A 27855-nucleotide genomic window follows, 5' to 3' on the forward strand; every position below is an offset into this window, starting at 1 on the left:
AACATGTATCTGTCCACTTTCTCTTGTTTAAAAAAAAAGAAAAAATACTTTAAAAATGGGGTTTATAGAAGGTTAGCAAAGGGTGGGTTTCAGATGTTTGAGTGGTTTAAGTGGGCATTTTGACAACATGGCTTCTCCTTTGGCATGTTTAATTGTGATGTTTAATGGAAATCCTTGCAGTTTAAGATGACATTTTAAAATAAAATTCTCTCCTAATGATGACTTGAGCCCTGCTGCTTGCTGGGAGAATCAGCAGAACCTGTAGGATCTTATTTGCTATCAAAGTTCTCTATTGTAATTTTGCTCCTGTTTATTCTTAAACTTTTCTTTTTGTTTCACTGGAAAGTAAAGATAATGCTCAGTTTTAAACGTTAAAAGTGTACAAGTTGCTTGGTTACAATAAAACTAAATGTGTACACAAAAATATTTTTTAATCTGTTAATATATAGCAAATAAATAATTCTATTCACTCTGAACCAAGGTCCTCATACATGCAAAAAGACCAGTAAAATGAGTCTTCATGTTTGATATAGGTCTTCATATATCAAAACAATATAAAGACCACTTTTGAAGAGTCTTGCACTATAAATACCAGTAATGTTATGCAAATGCTTAGAAATTTCAGAGATGTAATCATCAGGCAAAACAGGAGGAAGAAACATCCAGGCCAGTGATTTCCTGTTAAGTAATGAAAAGCAGCATGCATGTGCGCTAAGTCGTTTCAGTCATCTCTGACTCTTTGTGACCCTATGGGCCGTAGCCTGCCAGGCTCCTCTGTCCACAAGATTCTCCAGGCAAGAATACTGGAGTGGATCACCATGCCCTCGTCCGGGGGATCTTCCCAACACAGCTATCAAACCCATGTCTCTTGAGTCTCCTGTATTGGCAGATAGGTTCTTTACCACTAGCGCCACGTGGATGAGCCCCATGAAAAGCAGAAGTCATACTGAAAGCCAGAAGTCCCTCCCCGACACACAGAGAAAGATAAGACATCTTCTGTGGCTGGGCTTTCTGCACTCTGCACCATGAGAAAAAAGTATCTAAGTTTGCTTCCAGGTAAGTAGAATTATAACGATGGATTTAGACAACTAAAGCTGTCCGAGACTCATTGTCCAGTTTGAGAATTTCCTCTATTCTTTACTTTTAAAAGCTTTTGCTTTATTTCTGGTTTTCCCACTATCTTTACAAAGGAAAGCAGGGAAGGAAATTTAAGAGGGTATTAACTCAATTATGTTAAGTTCTCAAAGGAAAAGGTTGGTGAAACTTTTAATTAGTTAGTTAATTTATATTTTTGGTTGTGCTGGGTCCTGCTGTTGTATGTGGGCTTTCTCTGTTTGCTGTGCATGGAGGCTCCTTTTGGTTGCAGTGCAAGGGCTTCTCATTTTTTTGGCAACTCCCTCTTTTATTTTTTTAATATAAATTTATTTACATTAATTGGAGGCTAATTAATTTACAATATTATAGTGGTTTTGCCATACATTGACATGAATCCACCATGGGTGTACATGTGTTCCACATCCTGAACACGCCTCCCACCTCCCTCCCCATCCCATCCCTCTGGGTCATCCCAGTACACCAGCCCCGAGCACCTTGTCTCATGCATTGAACCTGGACTGGCGATCCATTTCACATATGATAATATACATGTTTCAATGCCATTCTCGCAAATGATCCCACCCTCAACCTCTCCCACAGAGTCCAAAAGACTGCTCTATACATCTATGTCTCTTCTTCTGTCTCGCATACCGGGTTATCGTTACCACCTTTCTAAATTCCATTTATATGCATTAGTATACTGTATTGGTGTTTTTCTTTCTGCCTTACTTCACTCTGTATAATAGGCTCCAGTTTCATCCACCTCATTAGAACTGATTCAAATGTATTCTTTTTAATGGCTGAGTAATATTGCATTGTGTATATGTACCACAGTTTTCTTATCCATTCGTCTGCTGATGAACATCTAGGTTGCCTCCTTATCCTGGCTATTATAAACAGTGCTGTGATGAACATTGTGGTACATGTGCCTCTTTCAATTCTGGTTTCCTCGGTGTGTGTGCCCAGCAGTGGGATTGCTGGGTCATATGGCAGTTCTATTTCTAGTTTTTTAAGGAATCTCCACACTGTTCTCCATACTAGCCATACTAGTCTGGATTCCCACCAACAGTGTAAGAGGGTTCCCTTTTCTCCACTCCCTCTCCAGCATTATTGCTTGTAGACTTTTGGATAGCAGCCATTCTGACTGGCATGAAATGGTACCTCATTGTGGTTTTGATTTGCATTTCTCTGATAATGAGTGATGTTGAGCATCTTCTCATGTGTTTGTTAGTCATCTGTATTTCTTCTTTGGAGAGATGTCTGTTTAGTTCTTTGGCCCATTTTTTGATTGGATCATTTATTTTTCTGGAATTGAGCTGCAGGAGTTGCTTGTATATTTTTGAGATTAATTCTTTGTCCTGCAGAAGCTTTTAAGTTTAATTAGGTCCCATTTGTTTATTTTTGCTTTTATTTCCAATATTCTGGGAGGTGGGTCATAGAGGATCCTGCTGTGATGTATGTCGGAGAGTGTTTTGCCTATGTTCTCCTCTAGGAGTTGTATATTTTCTGGTCTTACATTCATATCTTTAATCCATTTTGAGTTTATTTTTGTGTATGGTGTTAGAAAGTCTTCTAGTTTCATTCTTTTACAAGTGGTTGACCAGTTTTCCCAGCACCACCTGTTAAAGAGATTGTCTTTAATCCATTGTATATTCTTGCCTCCTTTGTCAAAGATAAGGTGTCCATAGGTGTGTGGATTGATCTCTGGGCTTTCTATTTTGTTCCATTGATCTATATTTCTGTCTTTGTGCCAGTACCATACTGTCTTGATGACTGTGGCTTTGAAGTCAGGCAAGTTGATTCCTCCAGTTCCATTCTTCTTTCTCAAGATTGCTTTGGCTATTCGAGGTTTCTTGTATTTACATACAAATTGTGAAATTATTTGTTCTAGTTCTCTGAAAAATACCATTTGTAGCTTGATAAGGATTGCATAGAATCTACAGATTGCTTTGGGTAATATACTCATTTTCACTATGTTGATTCTTCTGATCCATGAACATGGTCTATTTCTCGATCTATTTATGTCCTATTTGATTTCTTTCACCAGTGTTTTATAGTTTTCTATACATAGATCTTTTATTTCTATAGATAGATATATTCCTAAGTATTTAATTCTTTTTGTTGCAATGGTGAATGGAATTGTTTCCTTAATTTCTCTTTCTGTTGTCTCATTGTTAGTGTATAGGAATGCAAGGGATTTTTGTGTGTTAGTTTTATATCCTGCAACTTTACTATATTCATTGATTAGCTCTAGTAATTTTCTGGTGGAGTCTTCAGGGTTCTCTATGTAAAGGATCATGTCATCTGAAAACAGTGAGAGTTTTACTTCTTCTTTTCCAGTTTGGATTCCTTCCATTTCTCTTTCTGCTCTGATTGCTGTGGCCAAAACTTCCAAAACTATGTTGAATAGTAGTGGTGAGAGTGGGCACCCTTGTTGTTTTCCTAACTTTAGGGGAAATGCTTACAGTTTTTCACCATTGAGGATAATGTTTGCTGTGGGTTTGTCATATATAGCTTTTATTATGTTGAGGTATGTTCTTTCTATTCCTGTTTTCTGGAGAGTTTTTATCATAAATGGATGTTGAATTTTGTCAAAGGCTTTCTTTGCATCTATTGAGATAATCATATGATTTTTATCTTACAATTAGTTAATGTGGTGTATTACATTCATTGATTTGCAGATATTAAACAATCCTTGTATCCCTGGGATAAAGCCCACTTGGTCATGATGTATGATCTTTTTCATATGTTGTTGAATTCTGATTGCTAGAATTTTGTTAAGGATTTTTGAATCTATGATCATCAGTGATATTGGCCTGTAGTTTTCTTTTTTGTGGCATCTTTGTCAAGTTTTGGTATTAGGGTGATGGTGGCCTAATAGAATGAGTTTGGAAGTGTACATTCCCCTGCAATTTTCTGGAAGAGTTTGAGTAGGATAGGTGTTCAGTTCAATTCAGTTCAGTTGCTCAGTCATGTCCGACTCTGCAATCCCATGAATCGCAGAAAGCCAGGCCTCCCTGTCCATCACCAACTGCCGGAGTTCACTCAAACTCATGTCCACTGAGTCGGTAATGCCATCCAGCTATCTCATCCTCTGTCGTCCCCTTCTCTTCTTGCCCCCAATCCCTCCCAGCATCAGAGTCTTTTCCAATGAGTCAATTCTTTGCATGAGGTGGCCAAAGTTCTGGAGTTTCAGCTTTAGCATCAGTCCTTCCAATGAACACCCAGGACTGATCTCCTTTAGAATGGACTGGTTGGATCTCCTTGCAGTCCCAGGGACTCTCAAGAGTCTTCTCCAGCACCACAGTTCAAAAGAATTAATTCTTCGGCCCTCAGCTTTCTTCACAATCCAACTCTCACATCCACACATGACCACTGGAAAAACCATAGCCTTGACTAGATGGACCTTTGTTGGCAAAGTAATGTCTCTGCATTTTAATATGCTATCTAGTTTGGTCATGATTTTCCTTCCAAGGAGTAAGCGTCTTTTAATTTCATGGCTGCAATCACCATCTGGAGTGATTTTGGAGCCCAAAAATTAAAGTCTGACACTGTTTCTTCTGTTTCCCCATCTATTTGCCATGAAGTGATGGGACCAGATGCCATGATCTTAGTTTTCTGAATGTTGAGCTTTAAGCCGACTTTTTCACTCTCCTCTTTCACTTTCATCAAGAGGCTTTTTAGTTCCTCTTCACTTTAACCCTTCCGTAAATTTTTGGTAAAATTCAGCTGTGAAGCCGTCTGGTCCTGGGCTTTTGTTTGCTGGAAGATTTCTGATTACAGTTTCAATTTCCGTGCTTGTGGTGCATCTGTTAAGATTTTTCTATTTCTTCCTGTTTCAGTTTTGGAAAGTTGTGCTTTTCTAAGAATTTGTCCATTTCTTCCAAGTTTTCCATTTTATTGGTATATAGTTGCTGATAGTATTCTCTTATGATCCTTTGTATTTTTGTGTTGTCTGTTATGATCTCTCCATTTTCATTTCTAATTTAGTTGATTTCACTCTTCTCCCTTTGTTTCTTGATGAGTCTGTCTAATGGTTTGTCAACTGTATTTATGCTCTCAAAGAACCAGCTTCAGATCAGATCAGTCACTCAGTCGTGTCCAACTCTTTGCGACCCCATGAATCGCAGCACGCCAGGCCTCCCTGTCCATCACCAACTCCCGGAGTTCACTCAGACTCACGTCCATCGAGTCAGTGATGCCTTCCAGCCATCTCATCCTCTGTTGTCCCCTTCTCCTCCTGCCCCAATCCCTCCCAGCATCAGAGTCTTTTCCAATGAGTCAACTCTTCGCATGAGGTGGCCAAAGTACTGGAGTTTCAGCTTTAGCATCATTCCTTCCAAAGAAATCCCAGGGCTGATCTCCTTCAGAATGGACTGGTTGGATCTCCTTGCAGTCCAAGGGACTCTCAAGACTCTTCTCCAACAGCACAGTTTAAAAGCATCAATTCTTCTGTGCTCAGCCTTCTTCACAGTCCAACTCTCACATCCATACATGACCACAGGAAAAACCATAGCCTTGACTAGATGAACCTTTGTTGGCAAAGTAATGTCTCTGATTTTGAATATGCTATCTAAGTTGGTCATAATTTTCCTTCCAAGGAGTAAGCGTCTTTTAATTTCATGGCTGCAGCCACCATCTGTAGTGATTTTGGAGCCCAGAAAAATAAAATCTGACCAGCTTGGCTTTGTTGATTTTTGCTGTGGTCTCCTTTGTTTCTTTTGCATTTATTTCTACCTTAGTTTTTAAGATTTCTTTCCTTCTACTAACCCTGGGGTTCTTCATTTCTTCCTTTTCTAATTACTTTAGGTGTAGAGCTAGGTTATTTGTTTGACTTTTTTCTTGTTTATTGAGGTAAGCTTGTATTGCTATGAACCTTCCCCTTAGCACTGCTTTTACAGTGTCCCATAGGTTTTGAGTTGTTGTGTTTTCATTTTCATTCATTTTTATCCATGTTTTGATTTCTCTTTTTATTTCTTCTGTGATTTGTTGGTTATTCAGCAGCGTGTTGTTCAGCCTCCATATGTTGGAATTTTTAATAACTTTTCCCCTGTAATTGACATTTAATCTTACTGCATTGTGGTCAGAAAAGATGCTTGGAATGATTGAATTTTTTAAATTTACCAAGGCTAGATTTATGGCCCAGGATGTCATCAATCCTGGAGAAGGTTCCATGTGCACTTAAGAAAAAGGTGAAATTCACTGTCTTGGGGTAAAATGTCCTATAGATATCAATTATGTCTAACTGGCTATTGTATCATTTAAAGTTTGTGTTTCCTTGTTAATTTTCTGTTCAGTTGATCTATCCATAGGTGTGAGTGGTGTATTAAAGTCTCCCACGATTATTGTGTTACTGTTAATTTCCCCCTTTTTACTTGTTAGCATTTCCCTTACATAATGTGATGCTCCTATGTTGGGTGCATATATATTTATAATTTTTATATATTCTTCTTGGATTGACCCTTTGATCATTATGTAGTATCCTTCTCTGTCTCTTTTCACAGCCTTTATTTCAAAGAGTATTTTATCTGATATGAGTGTTGCTGTTCCTGCTTTTTTTTTTTTTTTTTTTGGTCTCCAATTGCATGAAATATCTTTTTTCAGCCTTTCACTTTCAGTCTGTATGTTTCCCTTGTTTTGAGGTGGGTCTCTTGTAGACAGCATATATAGGGGTCTTGTTTTTGTATCCATTTAGCCAGTCTTTGTCTTTTGGTTGGGGCATTCAACCACTTTATGTTTAAGGTAATTATTGATAAGTATGATCCAGTTGCCATTTACTTTGTTGTTTTGGGTTCGAGTTTATCCACTTTTCTGTGTTTTCTGTCTAGAGAAGATCCTTTAACATTTGTTGGAGAGCTGGTTTGGTGGTGCTGAATTCTCTCAGCTTCTGCTTGTCTGTAAAGCTTTTGATTTCTCCTTCATATTTGAATGAGATCCTTGCTGGGTACAGTAATTTGGGTTGTAGGTTTTTCTCTTTCATCACTTTAAGTATGTCCTGCCATTCCCTTCTGGCCTGAAGAGTTTCTATTGAAAGATCAGCTGTTATCCTTATGGGAATCCCCTTGTGTGTTATTTGTTGTTTTTCCCTTGCTGCTTTTAATATTTGTTCTTTATGTTTGATCTTTGTTAATTTGATTAACATGTGTTTTGGGATGTTTCGTCTTGGGTTTATCCTGTTTGGGACTCTCTGGGTTTTTTGGACTTAGGTGATTATTTCCTTCCCCATTTTAGGGACGTTTTCAACTATTATCTCCTCAAGCATTTTCTCATGGTCTTTCTTTTCATCTTCTTCTTCTGGGACTCCTATGATTCGAATGTTGGGGCATTTAACATTGTCCTCGAGGTCTCTGAGATTGTCCTCATTTCTTTTAATTCTTTTTTCTTTTTTCCTCTCTGATTCATTTATTTCTCCCATTCTGTCTTCTACCTCACTTATCCTATCTTCTGCCTCTGTTATTCTACTTTTGGTTCCCTCCAGAGTGTTTTTGGTCTCATTATTGCATTATTCATTATATATTGACTCTTTTTTATTTCTTCTAGGCCCTTGTTAAACATTTCTTGCACCTTTTCAATCCTTGTCTCCAGGCTATTTATCTGTAACTACATTTTGTTTTCAAGATTTTGAATCATTTTTACTATCATCATTCAGAATTCTTTGTCAGGTAGATATCCTATCTCTTCCTCTTTTGTTTGGTTTGGTGGGCATTTATCCTGTTCCTTTACTTGCTGAGTATTTCTCTGCCTTTGCATCTTGTTTATATTGCTCTGTTTTGGGTGGCCTTTCCGTATTCTGGCAGTTTGTGGTTCCTCTTTATTGTGGAAGTTTCTTGCTGCGGGTGGGGCTGGAAGGGTGGCTTGTCAAGGTTTCTAGGTTAGGAAATCTTGTGTCGGTGTTCTGGTGGATGGAGCTGGATCTCTTCTCTCTGGAGTGCAATGAAGTGCCCAGTAATGAGTTTTGAGATATCTATGGGTTTGGTGTGACTTTGGGCAGCCTGTATATTGAAGTTCAGGGCTATGTCCCTGTGTTGCTGGAGAGCTTGCTTGGTATGTCTTGCTCTGGAACTGGTTGGCTCTTGGGTGATGCTTGGTTTCAGTGTAGGTATGGAGGCTTTTGATGAGCCCTTATCGATTAATGTTCCCTGGAGTCAGGAGTTCTCTGGTGTTCTCAGGTTTTGGACTTAAGCCTCCTGCCTCTGGTTTTCAGTCTTATTCTTACAGTAGCCTCAAGACTTCTCCATCTCTATAGCACCAATGATAAAACATCTTGGTTAATGATGAAAAGTTTCTCCACAGTGAGGGCCACCCAGAGAGGTTCACAGTGTTACATGGAGAAGAGAAGAGGGAGGAGGGAGATAAAGGTGACCAGGAGAAGAAGATGGGGGATCAAAAGAGGAGAGAGCAATCTAGCTAGTAATCATTTCCCTATGTGCTCTCCACAGTCTGGGCTGCTTAGAGATGTTCATGGAGTTACACAGAGAAGAGACGAGGGAGAAAGGAGACAGAGGTGGCCAGGAGGATAAAAGGGAGAATCAAAAGGAGAGAGATCCAGCCAGTAATCAGTTCCCTAAGTGTTCTCCACAGCCTGGAACACACAAAGAGATTCACAGAGTTGGGTAGAGAAGAAAAGGGGGAGGGAGGAGATAGAGGAAACCTGGTGGAGAAAAAGGAGAGTCAAAAGGGGGAGAGATCAGGCAAGCTAGTAATCTTGCTCCCAAGTAAAACTGGGTACTGAAGATTGGGTTCTTAAAGTTACAAAATTGATAACAAATACCGAAAAGCAAAGATTAAACATCTAGGGTAGAGGCTAGACTCTCAAAAATACAATATTAAAAAAACAGAACAAAGTCACAAAAATAATAAAATATATATGTGAAGTTTGCTTAAAAATAGGGTCTTTTTTTTTCAAGGTAATAGTAGGTTATAAAAATGAAAATTAAAGGAGCAATAGAGACTTAAAATTTTTTAACATTTTTAATTTAAAAAATGATAATAGTAAAAATATATCTAGGAATTTCTCTGGAGCTGTTGCGGACAGTGTGGGGTCAATTCGTTTTCAGATAGTTCCTTGATCCAGCTTATACTTCTCAAGATCTATAGGCACCTTCCTATGTAGTCAGTGCTAACTACAGGGTTTTAATCTTTTGCACCTGTCACTTCCAAAGTGGTTCCCTCTGTTTATTTTAGCTTTTTCTGTTTGCTGGCCTCTTCAGTGTCTAATTTCTGCCCTGACACAAGGGGGCGATGGTGGTCACTTTTTTAGGCTCACTTGTTCAGTTGTGCTGTGGGGAGGGAGGAACACTGCAAACAAATATCACTGGCATGTGTGGGGAGTGCTCGCAGTGTCTCGGCCACACTGGGTTTGCCTCTGCTCACAGCGTGTGTGCTTTCATGGTCTACACTTCTCAGGCTCTAGATTTCTCTGCCGGGACTGTCTGAGGTGGGCCCTGGGTTGCGTGCACTTCCCAGGCTTAAGCCGCTCAGGTTCAGGTTCTCAGGTACTCCACAAAGGCACAGACTGGGTTGGGCCTGCATTCTGTGCCCTTCCCATGTCCAAGCAGCTCAGATGATCAGGTGCTTGGCAAGCACAGTCACCCCTAGGTGGGGGGTGCGTCTTATCCCCTCCCCCATCCCAGCCACTCAGTTTTCTGGGTGCACAATGGGTGCACCTTCTCAGGTGTGCCGTGTGTCTCTTCTGGGGAGCTGATCTCTGGCTATGACCCTCCTGGTGAATGTCAACCATCCAGAATCCCAAGAAGTCTTGGTTAGCAATGAAGCCTGCTTTCAGTTTGGTAGAGATGCCTCTTTGGAGCCAGGATTGCCCCCTTCCAGCTCTGGCTGCTCCTGCCTGCCTGTCTCCTGCGGGGGATGGGCCAGTCCACAGCTGGCTAGCTCTGCTCAGTCCTTTGTTCTGTGAGCAGGCCTGGCAGTGTCTTAGGTTAGAGCTTTTCATGGGATAGTTCTCTCTCTCTCTCTCTCTCTCTCTCTCTCTCTCTCTCTCTCTCTGGCTATCCCCCAGTCTGGGTTGATATCTTATGTTAGTTCCCTCAGATTGTCCTTGGGGCATTCAGGCCAGGTCCTTACCCTAAGCAATGCAGTCCTCGCCTCCCTGCCCAGCCCCCGCTTGCTAGCGGTGGATGCTAGCATCTGGGCTGCTTTTCCACTGGAAGTTGCCGTTAGGCACGGAATCTGTGGGGTTTAATTAGGTATTTATTTAGTTTTCCTTGCACTTATGTTGCCCTATGAGATTCCAAGACTTGCCACAGACCCGCAGGTGAGAGTGTTTCCTGGTGTTTGGAAATTTCTCTCTTTTTTAAGACTCCCTTCCTGGGACAGATCTCCGTCCCTACCTCTCTTGTCTCTCATATCTTTTATATTTCATCCCATCTCCTTTCAAAGACAATGGGCTGCCTTTCTGGTGACTGATGTCCTCTACAAGCATTCAGAAGTTGTTTTGTGGAACTTGCTCAGTCTTCAAATGTTCTTTCCATGAATTTGTGGGGGGGAAAGTGGTCTCGCTGTCCTATTCCTCCACCATCTTAGGACCGCCCCCAACTCTCTCTTTTAAAAAAAACTTTGTATTACATATTGGCATATAGCTGATTAAGGGATAGGCTAGCTACTCCAATATTCTTGGGCTTCCATTGTGGTTCAGCTGGTAAAGAATCGCAAGCAATGTGGGAGACCTGGGTTTGATCCCTAGGTTGGGAAGATTCCCGGGAGAAGGGAAAGGCTACCCACTCTACTATTCTGGCCTGAACAATTCCATGGACTGTATAGTCCATGGGGTCCAAAGAGCTGGACACAACTGAGCGACTTTCACTTTTACTTTTCATAGCCGATTAACAATGTTATGATAGTTTCAGGTGGGCAGCAAAGGGACTCAGCCTTACATCTATATGAACCCATTCTCCTCCAAACTCTGGTGGCTTCTCATTGCAGAGCATGGGCTCTATGTGTGTGGCTGTGGCTCATGGGGTTAAGTTGTTCTGCAGCATGTGGGACAATCCAGACCAGGAATTGAATTTGTGTCCCCTGCATTGGCAGGCAGATTCCTGCCCACTGGACTACCAGGAAAGTCCCAAGTTGGTGAAATACATTCCTAGTGAAACTTAACTAAGATTTCTCATTTTACCACCTATATTAGCCCAGGTTCTCAAGAGGAACAGAACCAATAGGATGAATCTATAGAGGTGAGAAAGGATTTTATTTAAGAAACTGATTCATGAAGTTGTGGAGGTTGGAAAGTCCAAAAATCTCAAGAACCAGCAGCACACTGGAAACCCAGGATGATCTGATGTTGCATCTCACATTCGAGGGTCACCAGAAGCTTTTTTTTCTTCTTCAAGGAGGTCAATTTTCTTTTTCCTCTTAGGCCTTCAACTGATTGGATGAGGTTCACCTAAATTATGGAGGGTAATGTGGTTTATTCAGAGTCTACTGATGTAAATCTTAAATCAGAAACAGACTCACTGACTTAGAAAATAAGCTTATGATTACAGGGGGGAAGTGAGGGATGAGAGATAGATTGGGAGTTTGGGATTCACATGTACCCACTTCTATATTTAAAATAGATAATCAACAAGCACCTATTGCATAGCACAGGGAACTCTATTCAATATCCTGTAATAACCTAAATGCAAAAACAATTTGGAAAAGAATAGATATATGTATATGTATAATGAAGAGAAGCGAAAAGCAAAGGAGAAAAGGAAAGATATAAACATCTGAATGCAGAGTTCCAAAGAATAGCAGTAAGAGATAAGAAAGCCTTCTTCAGCGATCAATGCAAAGAAATAGAGGAAAACAACACAACGGGAAAGACTAGAGATCTCTTCAAGAAAATCAGAGATACCAAAGGAACATTTCATGTAAAGATGAGCTCGATAAACAACAGGAAATGGTATGTACCTAACAGAAGCAGAAGATATTAAGAAGAGATGGCAAGAATACACAGAAGAACTGTACAAAAAGACCTTCACGACCCAGATAATCATGATGGTGTGATCACTGACCTAGAGCCAGACATTCTGGAATGTGAAGTCAAGTGGGCCTTAGAAAGCATCACTACGAACAAAGCTAGTGGAGGTGATGGAATTCCAGTTGAGCTATTCCAAATCCTGAAAGATGATGCTATGAAAGTCCTGCACTCAATATGCCAGCAAATTTGGGAAACTCAGCAGTGGCCACAGGACTGGAAAAGGTCAGTTTGCATTCCAATCCCAAAGGCAATGCCAAAGAATGCTCAAACTACCGCACAATTGCACTCATCTCACATGCTAGTAAAGTAATGCTCAAAATTCTCCAAGCCAGGCTTCAGCAATATATGCACCGTGAACTTCCTGATGTTCAAGCTGGTTTTAGAAAAGGCTGAGGAACCAGAGATCAAATTGCCAACATCTGCTGGATCATGGAAAAAGCAAGAAAGTTCCAGAAAAACATCCATTTCTGCTTTATTGACTATGCCAAAGCCTTTGACTGTGTGGATCACAATAAAATGTGGAAAATTCTGAAAGAGATGGGAATACCAGACCACCTGATCGGCCTGTTGAGCAATTTGTATGCAGGTCAGGAAGCAACAGTTAGAACTGGACATGGAACAACAGACTGGTTCCAATAGGAAAAGGAGTAGGTCAAGGCTGTATATGGTCACCCTGTTTATTTAACTTATATGCAGAGTACATCATGAGAAACACTGGACTGGAATAAACACAAGCTGGAATCAAGATTGCCGGGAGAAATCTCAATAACCTCAGATATGCAGATGACACTACCCTTATGACAGAAAGTGAAGAGGAACTAAAAAGCCTCTTGAGAAAATGAAAGTGGAGAGTGAAAAAGTTTGCTTAAAGCTCACATTCAGAAAACGAAGATCATCGCATCCGGTCCCATCACTTCATGGGAAATAGATGGGGAAACAGTGAAAACAGTGTCAGATTTCATTTTTCTGGGCTCCAAAATCACTGCAGATGGTGACTGCAGCCATGAAATTAAAAGACGCTTACTCCTTGGAAGGAAAGTTATGACCAACCTAGATAGCATATTCAAAAGCAGAGACATTACTTTGCCAACAAAGGTTCGTCTAGTCAAGGCTATGGTTTTTCCTGTGGTCATGTATGGATGTGAGAGTTGGACTGTGAAGAAGGCTGAGCACTGAAGAATTGATGCTTTTGAACTGTGGTGTTGGAGAAGACTCTTGAGAGTCCCTTGGACTGCAAGGAGATCCAACCAGTCCATTCTGAAGGAGATCAGCCCTGGGATTTCTTTGGAAGGAATGATGCTAAAGCTGAAACTCCAGTACTTTGGCCACCTCATGCAAAGAGTTGACTCATTGGAAAAGACTCTGATGCTGGGAGGGATTGAGGGCAGGAGAAGGGGACGACAGAGGATGAGATGGCTGGATGGCATCACTGACTCGATAGACGTAAGTCTGAGTGAACTCCAGGAGTTGATGATGGACAGGAAGGCCTGGCGTGCTGCGATTCATGAGGTCGCAGAGAGTCGGACACGACTGAGCGACTGATCTGATCTGATCTAATCCGATAATTGAATCTCTTTGCTATACATCTGAAACTAACACAAAATTGTTAATCAACTGTGATCCACTATAAGATAAAGATGAAAGAAATTATTTTTCCTGCCAAACAATGCTAGTTCATGTAAAACCTTCACAGCAATATCTGGAATAGTGTGAGACCAAATATGTGGGTACAGCGGCCCAGCCACATTGATACATAAAATTAACCATAATATCAACTAAACCTTATTAGTCTTCAGTCATCTACAACTGAAATAAAGCTCATGCTATTATGCTATTACTACCATTGCACTCATTTGATCAAACCAGTCAGTTCTAAAGAATATCAACTCTGAATATTCTTTGAAAGGACTGATGCTGAAGCTGAAGCTCCAATACTTAGGCTACCTGATGCAAAGAGCTGACACACTGGGGAAAAAAATGCTGATGCTGGGGAAAATCGAGGGCATGAGGAGAAGGCGGCAATAGAAGAGGAGATGTTTGGATAGCATCATTGACTCAAGGGACATGAGCTTGAGCAAAATCTGGGAGGTAGTGGAGGACAGAGAAGCCTGATGTGCTGCAGTCTATGGGGCCACAAAGAGTTGGACACGACTTAACAACTGAAGAACAACTCATTTTGCATTGGGGAAATTGTGCTTCAAAGGACAGGTGACATTTCCAAAGACAAGTGGCCACCAAGTGAAAGTTTGTATGCAGACTTGGGTCTTCAAATCCATTCTCCACCAGGATCCTCTGTCACATAACAGTGTTGAAGTGGCAGTACAGCCTGGAGGAGGAATTCTTTTTTATCTTTCCTAAGAAGAAAGATCCTGTAAGGCACACAGCTCTGAAAAGATTTTCTTAGGGTTCAATTTCTCACTTGGATGGGATGACAGACTGGGTACTGTTTGTAGGTAGACTTGATCCCTTTACACCCACAGTGGTTTCATATCACAAAGCCTACTGCTGTCAGTGATTCATTTCAGGCCTGGACTGAGATCAAGGAGAGGAGCTGTGCCCTCAGTGCACTACAGAAAGGCCAGGAGCTCATCTGCAGGGAACCATAGCAGCCACAGCTGCTGAACCTAGAGAGGCCACTTATCCAGGGCAGACTGGATCTACCTGCAGATACCTTAGTTCTCATATCTACCTGTCCTCACCCTCTCCTGATCCCAGGGTTCCATGTCCTACTGACATCATCATGAGGTAGGGCTTGGACTGTGTAACTCCAAACTTGGACCGCAATATCCATGCTCTTCCTATGTGTCCTGAAACATGTAACTTCAACAGAAGAAACCATCCTGGAGAGAAATCCAGAGAGATTTCGGCCACTGCCAGAGGACCAAGAACCTGAGTATGGGCAAAGGCACCAATCTGAGGACTTTCTTCCTCCTTCAAATATGCACCTTCATTTGGGAGAGTTTGGGGTTTCTAAGATGTGTCCTTGTCATCAGCTCTCTGTGTATACTCTGTCCCTTTACATCTAGCACCTGAGGTTCCATGAGGGCTGTGCCTGTCAGTAACTGATTCCTTGGGGAGTCCCAGGAGATGCAGGGGAAAGGCAGAGTCCTCAGTTCTGTGCAAAGCACAGGAACCTTGGGGAGGCTGCTGGAAAGTGGTGGGCAGCGGAGACACCACCATCTCCCCAGGAGGCAGGGGCCACATGGAAAGGCTTGAAATTGAAGCTCCATTTTCCTATGTTTGTCATCTCTGTCTTTCTGCCCCAGGACTCTTGGTGCTGCTGCTGTTTCCAATGGGACCTACAGCCCAGAACAGTAAAGGTGAGTCTAGGGAAAATGGAGAATGCATGCCAGGGTCTGGGTTCTCTCACCGACAAGGGAGAGAAGGAAACTTATTTTTCAAGTGAGGTTCAGAAATGGTTTTCTGGGAACAAGAGAAGTTGTTTCTTCTACCCAAATGCCCAGAGTGTTCTGAGCTCTTCCCCTTGGATAGCATTGTCTCTTCCCCTTCCTCCCTCCCTTCCTCCCATTCATGCTTCCTTCCATTCTGCCCATGGACCCCCAGATGATAGCTTTCTTTCATTCTCTGGAACTTCTGATGACGGTCTCCATCCCCACTTCTTCCCCCCACAGCCTGCGCTCTGCAATGCCCTCCAAACTCCTCATGTGTCAATGGTACCACCTGCCGCTGCACTCCAGGATTCATTTCTGTTTCTGGGGAGATCTTCACGGACCCCTTGGAGAGCTGTTATGGTATGAAGACTTGGGGTGGTGGCAGGACATGCAGAGAATGTGGGGTACAGCCCAGTACCCATGGGAGACATGGATATTTGGTGGGTGCCTCAGGCTTTGTCCTCAGAACTGTCAAGCACAGAAAAAAGAAAAACAAAATGATACAAAGGTGGAGAGACGAGACATGAATAATCCTGGCTTCCTGGAGAGGAGCTGGGTCTTCAGGAGTCTGGAGTCTGAGCCTCAGTTTGTCCTTTCAGGACTGAGGAGGGAGATGCAGAACATCTACCCACTCCCCACTTCAGCACTGCCCACTGTGTCCCTATCTGGGCTGCCAGTCAGAGGGCTAGGAAGATCAGAGCTGACTGCACAAGCTTCAGGGATGGCTTGTTCCAGCTGCATCCTAGACTCAGCAGTATTGACCAAGAGTCTAAATTGTTCCAAAAAGACATGGATTACATATCAGGCCTAGTGCTGCAGAGTCAGGTAGGGGATGGGGATCTCTGTCTTGAGGGGACACACATCTTTGGGAGGTGACCCTTTGCCCTGTTGTGTTCCAGACATCAATGAGTGTGGACCGCCCTCACCAGTGTACTGTGGAATTTCAGCAGACTGCCAGAACCTGGAAGGAGGCTACTACTGCACATGCAGCCCAGGATATGAGCCTGTTTCTGGGGCAACAATCTTCAGGAATGAGAGTGAGAACACATGTCGAGGTAAGAATGAGGCTGCATTTCCTGCCTCTCATTTTTGACGTTTCAGGGCCGAAATGCTGAGTCATTTCTGAAGCATCCAGGGGACAGGACCTTGGTTACAGGTGTAGCACCCAGGTCTGAGTTGGGACAGTTTATGGGTACCTGTCCCACCCGCACAGAGAGGCAGATGGTACGAGCCAGGGACCCAGGTCCCGGCTTTGCCACCTGAGAGCTGCATGTGTGACACTGGCCAGGACTCTTTTTCAGAAATCACTGTTAACATGGGAGATGTGATAATATTATTGTGATTTTCTGTTTTCTTTTAAGTACCCCTATCTTGCACAAATAAAAACAAAAGCAACTTTGCCAAGATCACTACGTGACCTTGGACAAGTTAATTCACCTCTCTCTGTGCCCCAGCTTACCTGACTATAAAAAATGGGGGCAGGAGGAATTATGATGTTTACCTCATAGAATTGCTGGAAAGGTATATGAGGTCAAAAAGCACAAAACACTGATGGCTGTTGGGATTTTAAATTATAGTCATCATGATCTAACATACCCTTTCCATCATGGGCATCCCTGAGGGCTCTGCCCCAGGTGGGTGCTCAGGAGCAGCTGTCCTGCCCACTCCCTCACCAGGACCAGGAGGAGCATGGCCTCCACACATCACCAGGCTTTGCCCCACTTCCAGGGGGAGCAGGCAGGTAGGGAAAGGGGCAAGGGGCCAGCAGTGGGTCAGACAGGACTCCAGAGAAGGTCCATGAAGAGGGATAGACCTGAATACTGAGGGTGAGGAGGGGAGGAGAGAGAAGGTGGGAGGTGAGAAGAATGCTGAGCTCAGGGTACAGAGGACTCTGAAGAGGGTTCTTTGACCACCCTGCTACAGGGAGAAGAGCCAGCGACTGTGGGCCCAGTCCCTTCCTTCCTGCCCTGCAGACAGAGGGCAGCAAAGCCTCCCCAGTGGGAGGGAAGAGGGGACCTGCATCTGTGTGGAGTCCCTGCTAGCCTATAGCAGCCTTGGTGGGTGGCTGTTGTGCTTGAACTCATGACCTGGTCAGAAGACAGAGCCTTCAGTAAATTAGTAATGGTCCCTCATCTCCAGGCCTACTGTGTGTTTGGGGAATGGAGACTGAGTTGACTTTCCACCCTCAATTTGCCTCATTGGCCAGATACTCTTGTGCAGTAAGCAACCTGCACAACTGCACATGGTGATCATTGATCACACTCAGTATGTCTGCACTAAGGGGGCTGCTCACCCATTGTTGTGAGACCCTCCAGAGACAGAGATGTAGAAGACTGATGTGGGAGGGGACCTCAACAGACCTCAAGGTGGATGACAGGGAGAGAGCCACCTGCTGGTTTGCATCAAAACCTTCTGCCTGAAGACCTAGATCTGTGACAGGCTCAGCTGGATTGTCTTACACTCCCCACCTCAGCATTCTAGCCCTCACTGCACCCAAGTACATCTCCATCCATGTTCAGGCCATGAGGTCTGCCATGAGAAGAAGACCTGGGCTGGGTCCCTGGGCTCCTTGTTCAACTTTTCCAGGCATCAGATGGCTGTCCTGTGTGCCTGTCTAGTCTCCCAACCCTCTCTGAACCCCAAGACTCAGAACCTCTGCAAAGGGTCTCTTCTGGATGTTCAGAACATCCCACTGTCACATGGCCTCTTATCTTCTTAAAACAAAAGAGGGAGTGACATTCAAGATATTCAGTGTGGTCACAGCACCGTGTGTTTCATAACACTATCTGTCCTCATTGCCACTGTTAGTGCTGTCTGGGAGAAGACCTGCGCCCACTGGGGCTTCTGAGACCCTGGGTCATGGTGGACTCTGGGGCCCCATCCAGAAATGTGAGAGGAGGAAGACTCAAGGAATGCTCCCCATTCCTTGAGTCCCCACCCATCACTGACCCTGCCGGCAAACTGCCTGGAGAAGATGTCTCCTGGCACCCTGATGCAACATCTCAACTGCTCAGCTTCCATTTATTTCCCCACACAAGGTTCCACCTGACCCTCTCCCATAATTTCAGTTCATGGGCCTGAGGTAGCTCTGATGACTGCGGCCTGGGAGGATGTTGTGTCAGGGGTGTGGCAGGATGACATCAACCCCCAACTCACTGGAAGAATCAGGTAAATGAAGAGGTTTTCCATCTGGTCTCAGTGATAAGCTGTCACCAGGGACCATTTCCTCCGGTCTGACCCTCTACTAAGGAGGTCAACCCAGACTGCACAATGACCCAGACCATGTGAGGACAGAAGGTGGAGGCTGAGCCCCACCCAGCAGTGTGCACATGTCCACATCTCTAGTGGGAGGCCAAGTGTCAAGATGGCAGAAACACCTGCCACCCTTCACCCATGAGCACCTTCTCCCTGCTCCAGCCACCCAGCCCTCGCCCATCATGAGCCTTGCTCAGCTGTGGATTCTCATCACTTCCTGCAAGTCTGGGGTATGCCTTCATGGGAATCAGATAAAGGCACCTTCACAGCCCTAAAGCTGACTATCCAGACAACAAACCCAATGTCCAGCACAGCCTGGTGCCCACTGAGCTTCCCTGGTAGCTCAGAGGTTAAAGCATCTGCCTGCAATGCAGGAGACCTGGGTTTGATCCCTGGGTTGGGAAAATCCCCTGGAGAAGGAAATGGCAACCCACTCCAGTATTCTTGCCTGGAGAATCCCATGGACAGAGGGGCCTGGTGGGCTAGTCCACAGGGTCGCAAAGAGTCGGACATGACTGAACGACTTCACTTTCACTTTCATTTTCTATGCAACTGCCCACAAGCCTCATCGTTGAGCTGCATGACTCAGGGGTGGGTCTTCATCCATGTCCACAGAGCTGGAGTCTCAGAGTTAGCATGAATGGAAAAGCGCTGTCCTGCCAGGGTCAGCAGGATCCAAGGAGAACTCAGTGGCAGCATTGCCCTGGGGAAGTCAGAACAAAGTGCATCACTGGGAACCAAGATGGGCCCTGCTCAAGGAACAAAGCTGTACTCAGTTACGAAGAAGACCCACCCAGGCCTTTGTCCAAATCTTTAGCCTTGGACACGGGCAGCTGTGATGCCCCCATCCCAGCTGGGTTATTCCCCGGGAGGCTCACGAAGTCAGAGATAGCAGATTGGGTAACTGGGCCACTTATGGTCACTTCTAGACAACAGAACTTCCGGGTCACCATGCTCATCCATAGCATAATTCAATCTGAATGAGGAGAGGCCCCCACTCACCAAAGAAGAGAGAGCAGGCCCTTCTAGATGCTTCTATGCTGAGAAACGTGGCTGACATCCAGACCAGAAGGCTGTCCACAGCAGCAGGTATCCATCACACTCTCCTTCCCCTTGCAGACGTGGACGAATGTCAGCACAGACCCCGAGTCTGTAAAGACCTCAGCGTCTGCATCAACACCGAGGGCAGCTACACCTGCCAGCGCCCACCCGGCTTGGAGTTCACCCCAGAGGACCAGAGGCATTGCACATGTAGACCCTCGGAAGACAGTGTGAGGCAGGCCTGGAGCTGGGGAAGGAGCTGAGGTGGTTCAGGGACCCCAAGAATGATGGAGACGAGACTCAGGCTCCTGTGACACCAAGGGCCTGCTGGGGCCCTGTCCAAGGATCACCTCCTCAAATGGTCCCACCACAGACCAGGGAGACAGCAGAGCCTTCTGGGCCTGGGGTTTCTTTGTAGAGTTCCCTGCCCCCCAAGAACATCCCCAGACCTCACCCCTTCCGCATCTGCTACATTCGAGCAGAGGGAGGTGTCACCTCTGGTTTTTAGAGGGGGAACCTCGGTCCAGGACTAAAGAGAATGTGAGTAAGAGCCTTGATGGGGAAGTCGAGCTTCCATGACTCAGTTTCTATCTTCGCCTCATTTTTCTTCTTAAAAATAGGAACAATGTCCCAGCTGGAGTCATCTTAAGGGAAGCTGCCATGACAAACTTTGGCAATGAAGAGGCAGCAGCACTATGAGGAGAGCTGTGTCCTCAGCACAGTGAGGAGCTAGGAGACCTGGGCTGCACTGGACTGGTCCTCTGGGTTCTGTTCTAATAAAGGCAGGGATGCAGCTCCAGATGGCAGTGGTGCCTCCCCCTCACCCACCACATCACACGTGGTCATGATCAGTGCTACAACCTCCCTGGTTAGAAGCCCACAGAGCCTCCTGCACCAGACATGAAAGGATTCAGCTTGGTATGAGATTACACCCGCACCCACAAAGTTGTCCCCATCCACCCTGCAGGGAAGATCTGAGCTTATGGAACTTTTGCATTAGAAAATGCTATCACACATTTGTAACCCAGCAGGCCAAGTAACTTGCAGACAGAGGGTGTCCTCAGAGCGCAGTGCTAAGAAATCTGAGAAGGGGCTTGAAGAATGGGTGCAGTGAGTGAAGGTGGGTAGCTCTGATCTGGGTTTTTCCTCAGATGTGAATGAATGCACGTCTGGGAGAAACCCATGCCACAGCTCCGCCCACTGCCTCAACTCCATGGGCAGCTTTGAGTGCTGCTGTCGCACTGGCTGGAAGCCGATCCAATGGCCCAAACAGCACAGTCTGTTTAGATTGTTTAAAGGTTTAGAGCTCAGGGGCTACACTCTTGGAGACCCTCACTCAAAACATCTAATTATATACTCATTGGTACCCACACAAACCAAACAGAAAGATCACTGGGGGTCCCCTGCTGTGTAAGGTGTTATGCATTTTGAGGCTAAATGTGAAAAGATCTTGGAGGGGTGTGGGGGTCCTAGAGAAGGAGCTGGGATACCAAGCAGAAGGCTCCCAGGGACCCCAGGCAACAGCGAATTACCAACTGGAAAGAGGATATGTCAGTATTTTCACAAGCTGTACTTGTCTCATCTGCTGTCTGTCAGAACTCTACACACTTCCTATATATATTTTCACAGCATCCACTACTCAAGGATGTGCTGTCCTTGATTCTAGGAGGTGGCGTCACCTCCTGGGGAACTAATATGGGAAAAAAGAGGGGCACAAGGAAGACAGGGGCCTCACAGGACTGAGGCAAAGTCTGACCCCCTCCTTCTTGTCCCCAGATGTGGATGAGTGCAGCTCCGGGCAGCATCAGTGTCACAACTCCACCGTCTGTGTCAACACTGTGGGTTCATACAGGTGCCACTGCCGGCAAGGTTGGGAGCCTAAACCTGGATTATGGTATAAGCAAATGAACACCATCTGTAAAGGTACCTGTCCTGCCCTGATCTAAGACCCACCCACAGCAAACACAGACACTGCCACACCTAATGAGTTGCTCACCTGTCCCCTGCAGAGATCTCCTTCCCCACCTGGACTGCTCCCTCTGGAATCAAGAGCCAGGTGAGTGGCCCCAAAGGGACAGGCAGCAGGAAATCTCTTTGCAAAGCCCGTTCATTTCCCCCAAGCTCCCACACTCACATGAGGCTCTCTGACCACCTTGTCTTCTCCCCTAGGCGCTCTCTCACTTCTTGAACAGAATCCAGGATCTGGGCAGAAACTTCAGTTCAGCCTCTGTCCTGAACACTGTTGGGGTAAGGGCCAGACCCAAGGGAGGCAGGCAGAAGCATCCCATAGAAGCCTTGGGAAAATTTGATCTGGAAAGGGACACCCCAGCAACAATGGTGCACTCTCCCACAGGGTGGGTGGGAACAGTGGACACGTGTAGTGACTACTGAACACCATGGCACATCTACTAATGCCCTTTCCTTTCCCTATTTCTGGATATTGGGTTTACATCATCCTTGACACTAATGAAAAAGTTTGACCTCTGAGTGGCTGGATTGAAGGGGCAAAAATCACCCAGGGAATCCCATCCAGTACCACCTGTATCACCCAGACAGTCTCTTTAGTCTGTTCTCTGTGACTGGGTCATAACTTCATACGGCCTCTCAGATGCATGGGCTACTGGCTTTGTGTCCCCATCCCCCCAGGACCTCGTACAGGAGACGGGTGATTTGCTGGAGACCCCCGGGGACCTGAAAACCCTGCCCTTCTCAGAGCAGCACTTTGTGGTCCCTAACCTGCTCTTTGGCCTGGAAAATGTCCTGAGAGGGGTGAGCAAGGCACTGCCTAAAGGGTCATTTACCTTCAATTCATCTGCAGGCATAGGTAAGTCAGTACCTGAGTCTGACCGCAGGTTCCTGCTTCGCTTGTTCCCTGCCTCCTTGCTCTTCCAATCCCACTAGAGCAAAGTGACCATGCCTATATCTCCCTTTAAGTCATAAACAAATTAAAATAAAAGGTTAAGGGCAAAATCGTTGAGAGGGATTAATAGGTACAAACTTGTAGTTGTGAAATAAATAAAAGGATGTAAGGTACAGAATCTGGGGAAGGAAATGGCAACCTGCTCCAGTATTCTTGCATGGGGAATCCATGGACAGAAGACCCTGGAGGGCTACAGTCCAGGGGTTTGCAGAAGTCAGACATGACGTAGTGACTAAACCACCACCAATGATGTTCAGCATAGGGAATGTAGTCAATAATATATGGAAATGAGTGGTAACTAGAGTTAGTGTGCTGATCATGTTGTAATGTATGATAATATCAAATCATTGTATCATACACCTGAAACTATTATAATATTCTAGTTCAATTGCACTTCAGTGAAAAACAGAGAGAAAAAGAGGTTAAAAATAAATGAAAAACTAAACTTTCATTGTAAAATGAAGTGTCAGCAAAGGAAATAATTATACTGAAGAATTTATGATAAAATATAAATGGCTTCAAAACAAGACCACCTGCTGTCTCAGATGGTAAAGAATCTGCCTGCAATGCAGGATACCTGGGTTCAATCCCTGGGTCAGTAATATCCCCTAAAGAAGGAAGAGGCAATCCACTCCCAGTACTCCTGCCTGGAGAATTCCAAGGACAGAAGAGTCTGGTGGGCTACAGTCCATGGGATTGCGAAGAGTCAGACAAGAGTCACTAATACTTTCACTGTCTTTTCAAAAGAAAACAAGGTATTAAATTTGGAAGTGTATAAATTTAGTATTATTTGCTATTTAAGTCTGATTTGTTTTATTAAGTTGAAATGCACTTAATATAAATTCACCATTTTAACCAGAGTGTACAATTTGGAGACATGTAGTAGTGTATTCACAGAGGTGTATAACCTTCACCTCTATTTCTAAAACATTTTCATAATCGCAAAGGTATTCTCTGTCCACTAAACAGTCACAAATTTCTCCTTTCCTTCAGCCCTGGCAATCAGTTATTGGTTTTCTGTCCCTATGGATTTCCATCCTGGATAGTTCCTATAAATAGAAATATATATATTATATTTCCTATAAATATTTGGGTTGTTTCTACCTTTTGACTATTGTGAACAGTGTTACTGTGCATATTGATGTATAGGTATTGGCTTGAACATCTATTTTAATTCATTTGAGTCACAAATGAATTAAAAGCTAGGAGTGGTATTGCTGAGTTATGCAGTAGTTCTACTTTCAACTTTTTGAGAAACTACCTATTTTTGCAAAGCGGCTATTTTTCCATTTTCCATTGTCAACAGCAAGGTACAAGAGTTCCAGTCTCCTTATTGTCAGTGACACCTGTTGCTTCCTTTTTTTTTTTTTTTTTTTCTGTCATTATAGCCATTCTAGTAGCTGTCAGGAGAGATTGCATCACGGTTTAATCTGCATTTCTCTAGTACCTAAGGATGTTTAATTTTTTTTATGTCATTGTTGAGCATTTTTGTACCTTTCTTGGAAATATGTCTATCTACTCAAGTCCTTTTGCCTATTTTTTTTTTCTTTTGGCCATGGCATGCAGCATGCAGGATCTTAATTCCCTGACCAGGGACTGAACCCAGGTCACCACAGTGAAAGCCCAAGTTCTAACCACTAAATGGCCAAGAATTCTCCATCATAATAATTAAACAGATATACTATATAAACACATATAGTATATCTGTGTCTCATTGAAAAAGACCCTGATGCTGGGACAGATTCAAAGCAAAAGGAGAAAGAGGCAGCACAGCATGAGATGGTTAGATAGAAATCACTGACTCAATGGACATGAATTTGATCAAACTCCATGGGTTAGTGAAGCACTGGGAGCCTGACATGAAACAGTCCACGAGGTTGCAAAGAGTTGGACACGACTTAGCAACTGAACAGCATGGTGTTATAGTCATCAAAACAATCACAATTACTAATCTAACTCCCACAATTCATAGAACTGTCACTGGAGGTGCAGGCGCCAAGCTACAGGAATATCACCTTGATTCAGAAACAGACAAAGATGATGCTGACCTGGGATGCAGTGCGTGATTCTGGTGACTCAGGTAATGGCTGAGACAGTGGGTAAGTCTTCACTGTGTGTCAAGATGCCCAAGGATATGACAAATGGGATATTGAAGTTTAAAGGGAATTATGGGGTATGGTGGGGCAAAAGGAAAGAGTCCATCTGTAGAAGAAGAGGTCCTTTCAGACACTGCAAGATGTCAACCTTAGCCTTGTCCTGCAGGTCTTGCTGTGGTGGGCCTCCTGTCCACTCCAGGGATGGACAGATTCCTGGCGGAGGCCCCTCTGGTCCTGGATGCTGAGGAACTGACAACTCTACATGAGACACACAGGGGTTTGCTGCAGGAAACCTCCCACATCCTGCTGTCGGATGTCATATCTGCCTTTATCACCAACAAGGACACTGAGAACCTCAGGTCCCCAGTCACCTTTGTCTTCCAACATGTGAGTCCAGATAGGATGGAGTGGTGGGTGTGGAACAGGCCTGAGTCCTGGGCCCAGCCTTGGGCTTCAGGGGGCTGTGCCATGGGTGCATAAACTGTTTAGGAAAGCCCTTCACAAGCTAGCTTTGGGTCAGCATTTCTGAGCAACAGAACCCCGAACTCACACCCACTTCCTCTTCCTGTTAACACAGTCAGTGACCCCTGGGCCAAGAGAGAAGGTGCACTGTGTGTATTGGGAGCATGGCCAGAATGGAAGTGGCCATTGGGACACCAGAGGCTGCTGGGTGACCAGCACCAGAGACAACAGCACCACCTGCCAGTGCAGCCACCTCAGCATCTTTGCTGTCCTCATGGCCCACTACAGTGTTCAGGTGAGAACTCTCACACAGGCAGCATCCAAGGGCTACTGCTGTGTAACAAATTCCCCCACACACAGCAGCTTTAGAAACATAGATTTATTACTATCTCATAGTTTCTGCAAGTTAGCAAATAGCCGTGGTTCAGATGAGCTTTCTGTTCAGGTTCCTACAAGTCTTATAAACCTTTCATCAGAAAATTGGGGTCGTCCCTTAACTCCCTGATTTATGGCAGATTTCAGTTCCTGGTGTTAGTAGGATTGAGGTAGTGTTTTCTTTATCTCTGGCAGCAGAGAACCAGGCTCAGTTCCCATGGCTGCCTGCATTCCTTCTCATCTGTTGCTGTTGTTCAGTTGCTAAGTCATGTCCCACACCTTGCGACCCCATATACTATAGCAGGACAGGTTCCCCTGTCCTTCAGTATCTCCCAGATTTTACTCAGATTCATATCCACTAAGGCATTGATGCCACCCAACCATCCCATCCTCTGCTGTCCCGTTCTCCTTTTGCCTTCATTCTTTCCCAGCATCAGGGTCTTCTCCAATGAGTGGACTCTGTGTGCATCAGGGGCCAAAGTATTGGAGCTTCAGCTCAGTCCTTCCAATGAATATTCAGGGTTGATTTCCTTTAGGACTGACTGGTTTGATCTCTTTGCTGTCCAAGGGACTCTCAGCAGTCTTCTACAGCACCACTATTCAAAAGCATCAATTCTTCAGTGCTCACCCTTCTTTCTGGTCCTAATTCTCCTCTGGGACCTCTCACAGTGCACCAGTGAATCTGTATGGAGATCAGCAGCAGAAACTCCCTCATGTCAGAACTCTCTCAAACTCTGAATCATTTTATCCAAGAAGAGCCTACCTCTTCTGAAGGCTCTTCTGGTTACAACAGGTCCAACCAGGATAAACTCTCTAAGTCAGTTGATGGAGGGCTTGAATTTCACCTGCAACACTCTCTTCACAGCAGCACCTGGGTTGGCTCTTGACTGAACATAGAGCAGAAGATGGAGATGAGGCTGTGGTTGCCAAATTAAAATTCCGTTTACCCCAGGGGTCTTCACAACAGGGTGCTCAGGGGCTGCAGAAAATATGAATTTTATGCTACCACCATTGTCAAAATATAGTAGACGTCCTCCATAAAGGGTTCAGTTCTAATCTATAATCATTAGTTCCCTTCTAAGAATGGATATTTCAGGGATGGGTGAGTCGTGTCCAAGGCAGGTGGTTAATACCTGGACAGAGAGTCTCAGGTACAGACTCTATCACACACCATCACATGGTGGGGATGGAGGGTGGTGTTCAGCATGAAGTTTCATGCCTCTGTGTACCTACTGTGGTAACTGGGAGGCTGAGTCATGCACAAAAGTCTATAGGAAAATAAACCCTTGTGAGTTCCAGAGTTTGTTCTTGACTAAAGATTCTCCTGTCCCTCTGTCCTTCCAGGGACAGAATTCATCATTCAGATCCCATAAAATTCTAACATTCAGAAGCTGGAGAAAGCTATCCACAAATATACCAAGTCTATCTAGGTCTTCTATTCTGATTTTTCTATTTCTAAAAAGAAAAATGGTGGGAGGGTCATTACCCAGAGCAGGAAAGCGTGACTGTGGTCCCCTCTCTGCTGGGTCCCAGGAGGAGGATTCCGCACTGACTGTGATCACCTACATGGGGCTGAGCCTCTCTCTGCTCTGCCTCCTCCTGGCGGCCCTCACCTTCCTGCTGTGCAAAGCCATCCAGAACACCAGCACCTCGCTCCACCTGCAGCTCTCACTCTGCCTCTTCCTGGCCCACCTGCTCTTCCTCACAGCCATCGACAGAACTGAGAGCAAGGTTCGTATACTTTTCCAAAATACTCCTCCCCCAGGGGATTCTGAGTTTATGGAGCCACACTGCTTTGGACACTTTAATAAAATGACTTGGGTTTCAGGTAAGGTTAAATTGGTAAATAACCAGTCTCACATTGACTGCCATGACTAGAAGACAAACACTCTGTTGACAACTTCTTCATATACATCAAAGTTCTCCCTAGTGGAAAGTTATAGAAGTACCGGGGCCATGCTCCACCCTGACAGTCCCTCCTCGTGACACCTTCCTCCTCCCGCAGGTGCTGTGCGCCATCATTGCAGGTGCCTTACACTATCTCTACCTGGCCTCCTTCACCTGGATGCTGCTGGTGGGCCTGCACCTCTTCCTCTCTGCACGCAACCTGACGGTGGTCAACTACTCCGGTATCAACAGGTTCATGAAGAAGGCCATGTTCCCTGTTGGCTACGGAGTCCCTGCTGTGATTGTGGCCATTTCTGCAGCATCCAGGCCTCATCTTTATGGGACTTCCACCAG

General features: G+C 44.7%; 1 protein-coding gene across 1 annotated transcript; it reads left to right on the top strand.

Annotated features, from left to right (window-relative positions):
• Positions 1 to 1025: 1025 nt before the first annotated feature.
• LOC113888701 (adhesion G protein-coupled receptor E2-like) lies at positions 1026 to 27855 on the top strand (the record flags this gene model as incomplete). Its single annotated transcript, XM_027535728.1, has 13 exons — positions 1026 to 1056; positions 15340 to 15393; positions 15706 to 15825; positions 16365 to 16520; positions 21538 to 21684; positions 21771 to 21817; positions 21931 to 22008; positions 22408 to 22585; positions 24654 to 24761; positions 24944 to 25164; positions 25355 to 25534; positions 27148 to 27345; positions 27620 to 27855. Coding segments are annotated over exons 1-13 (1754 nt in total), but the record flags the coding sequence as incomplete, so codon positions are not given.

This window comes from Bos indicus x Bos taurus, unplaced genomic scaffold (genome assembly GCF_003369695.1).
Source record: "Bos indicus x Bos taurus breed Angus x Brahman F1 hybrid unplaced genomic scaffold, Bos_hybrid_MaternalHap_v2.0 tig00001087_arrow_arrow_obj, whole genome shotgun sequence".
Taxonomy (NCBI): Eukaryota; Metazoa; Chordata; class Mammalia; order Artiodactyla; family Bovidae; genus Bos; species Bos indicus x Bos taurus.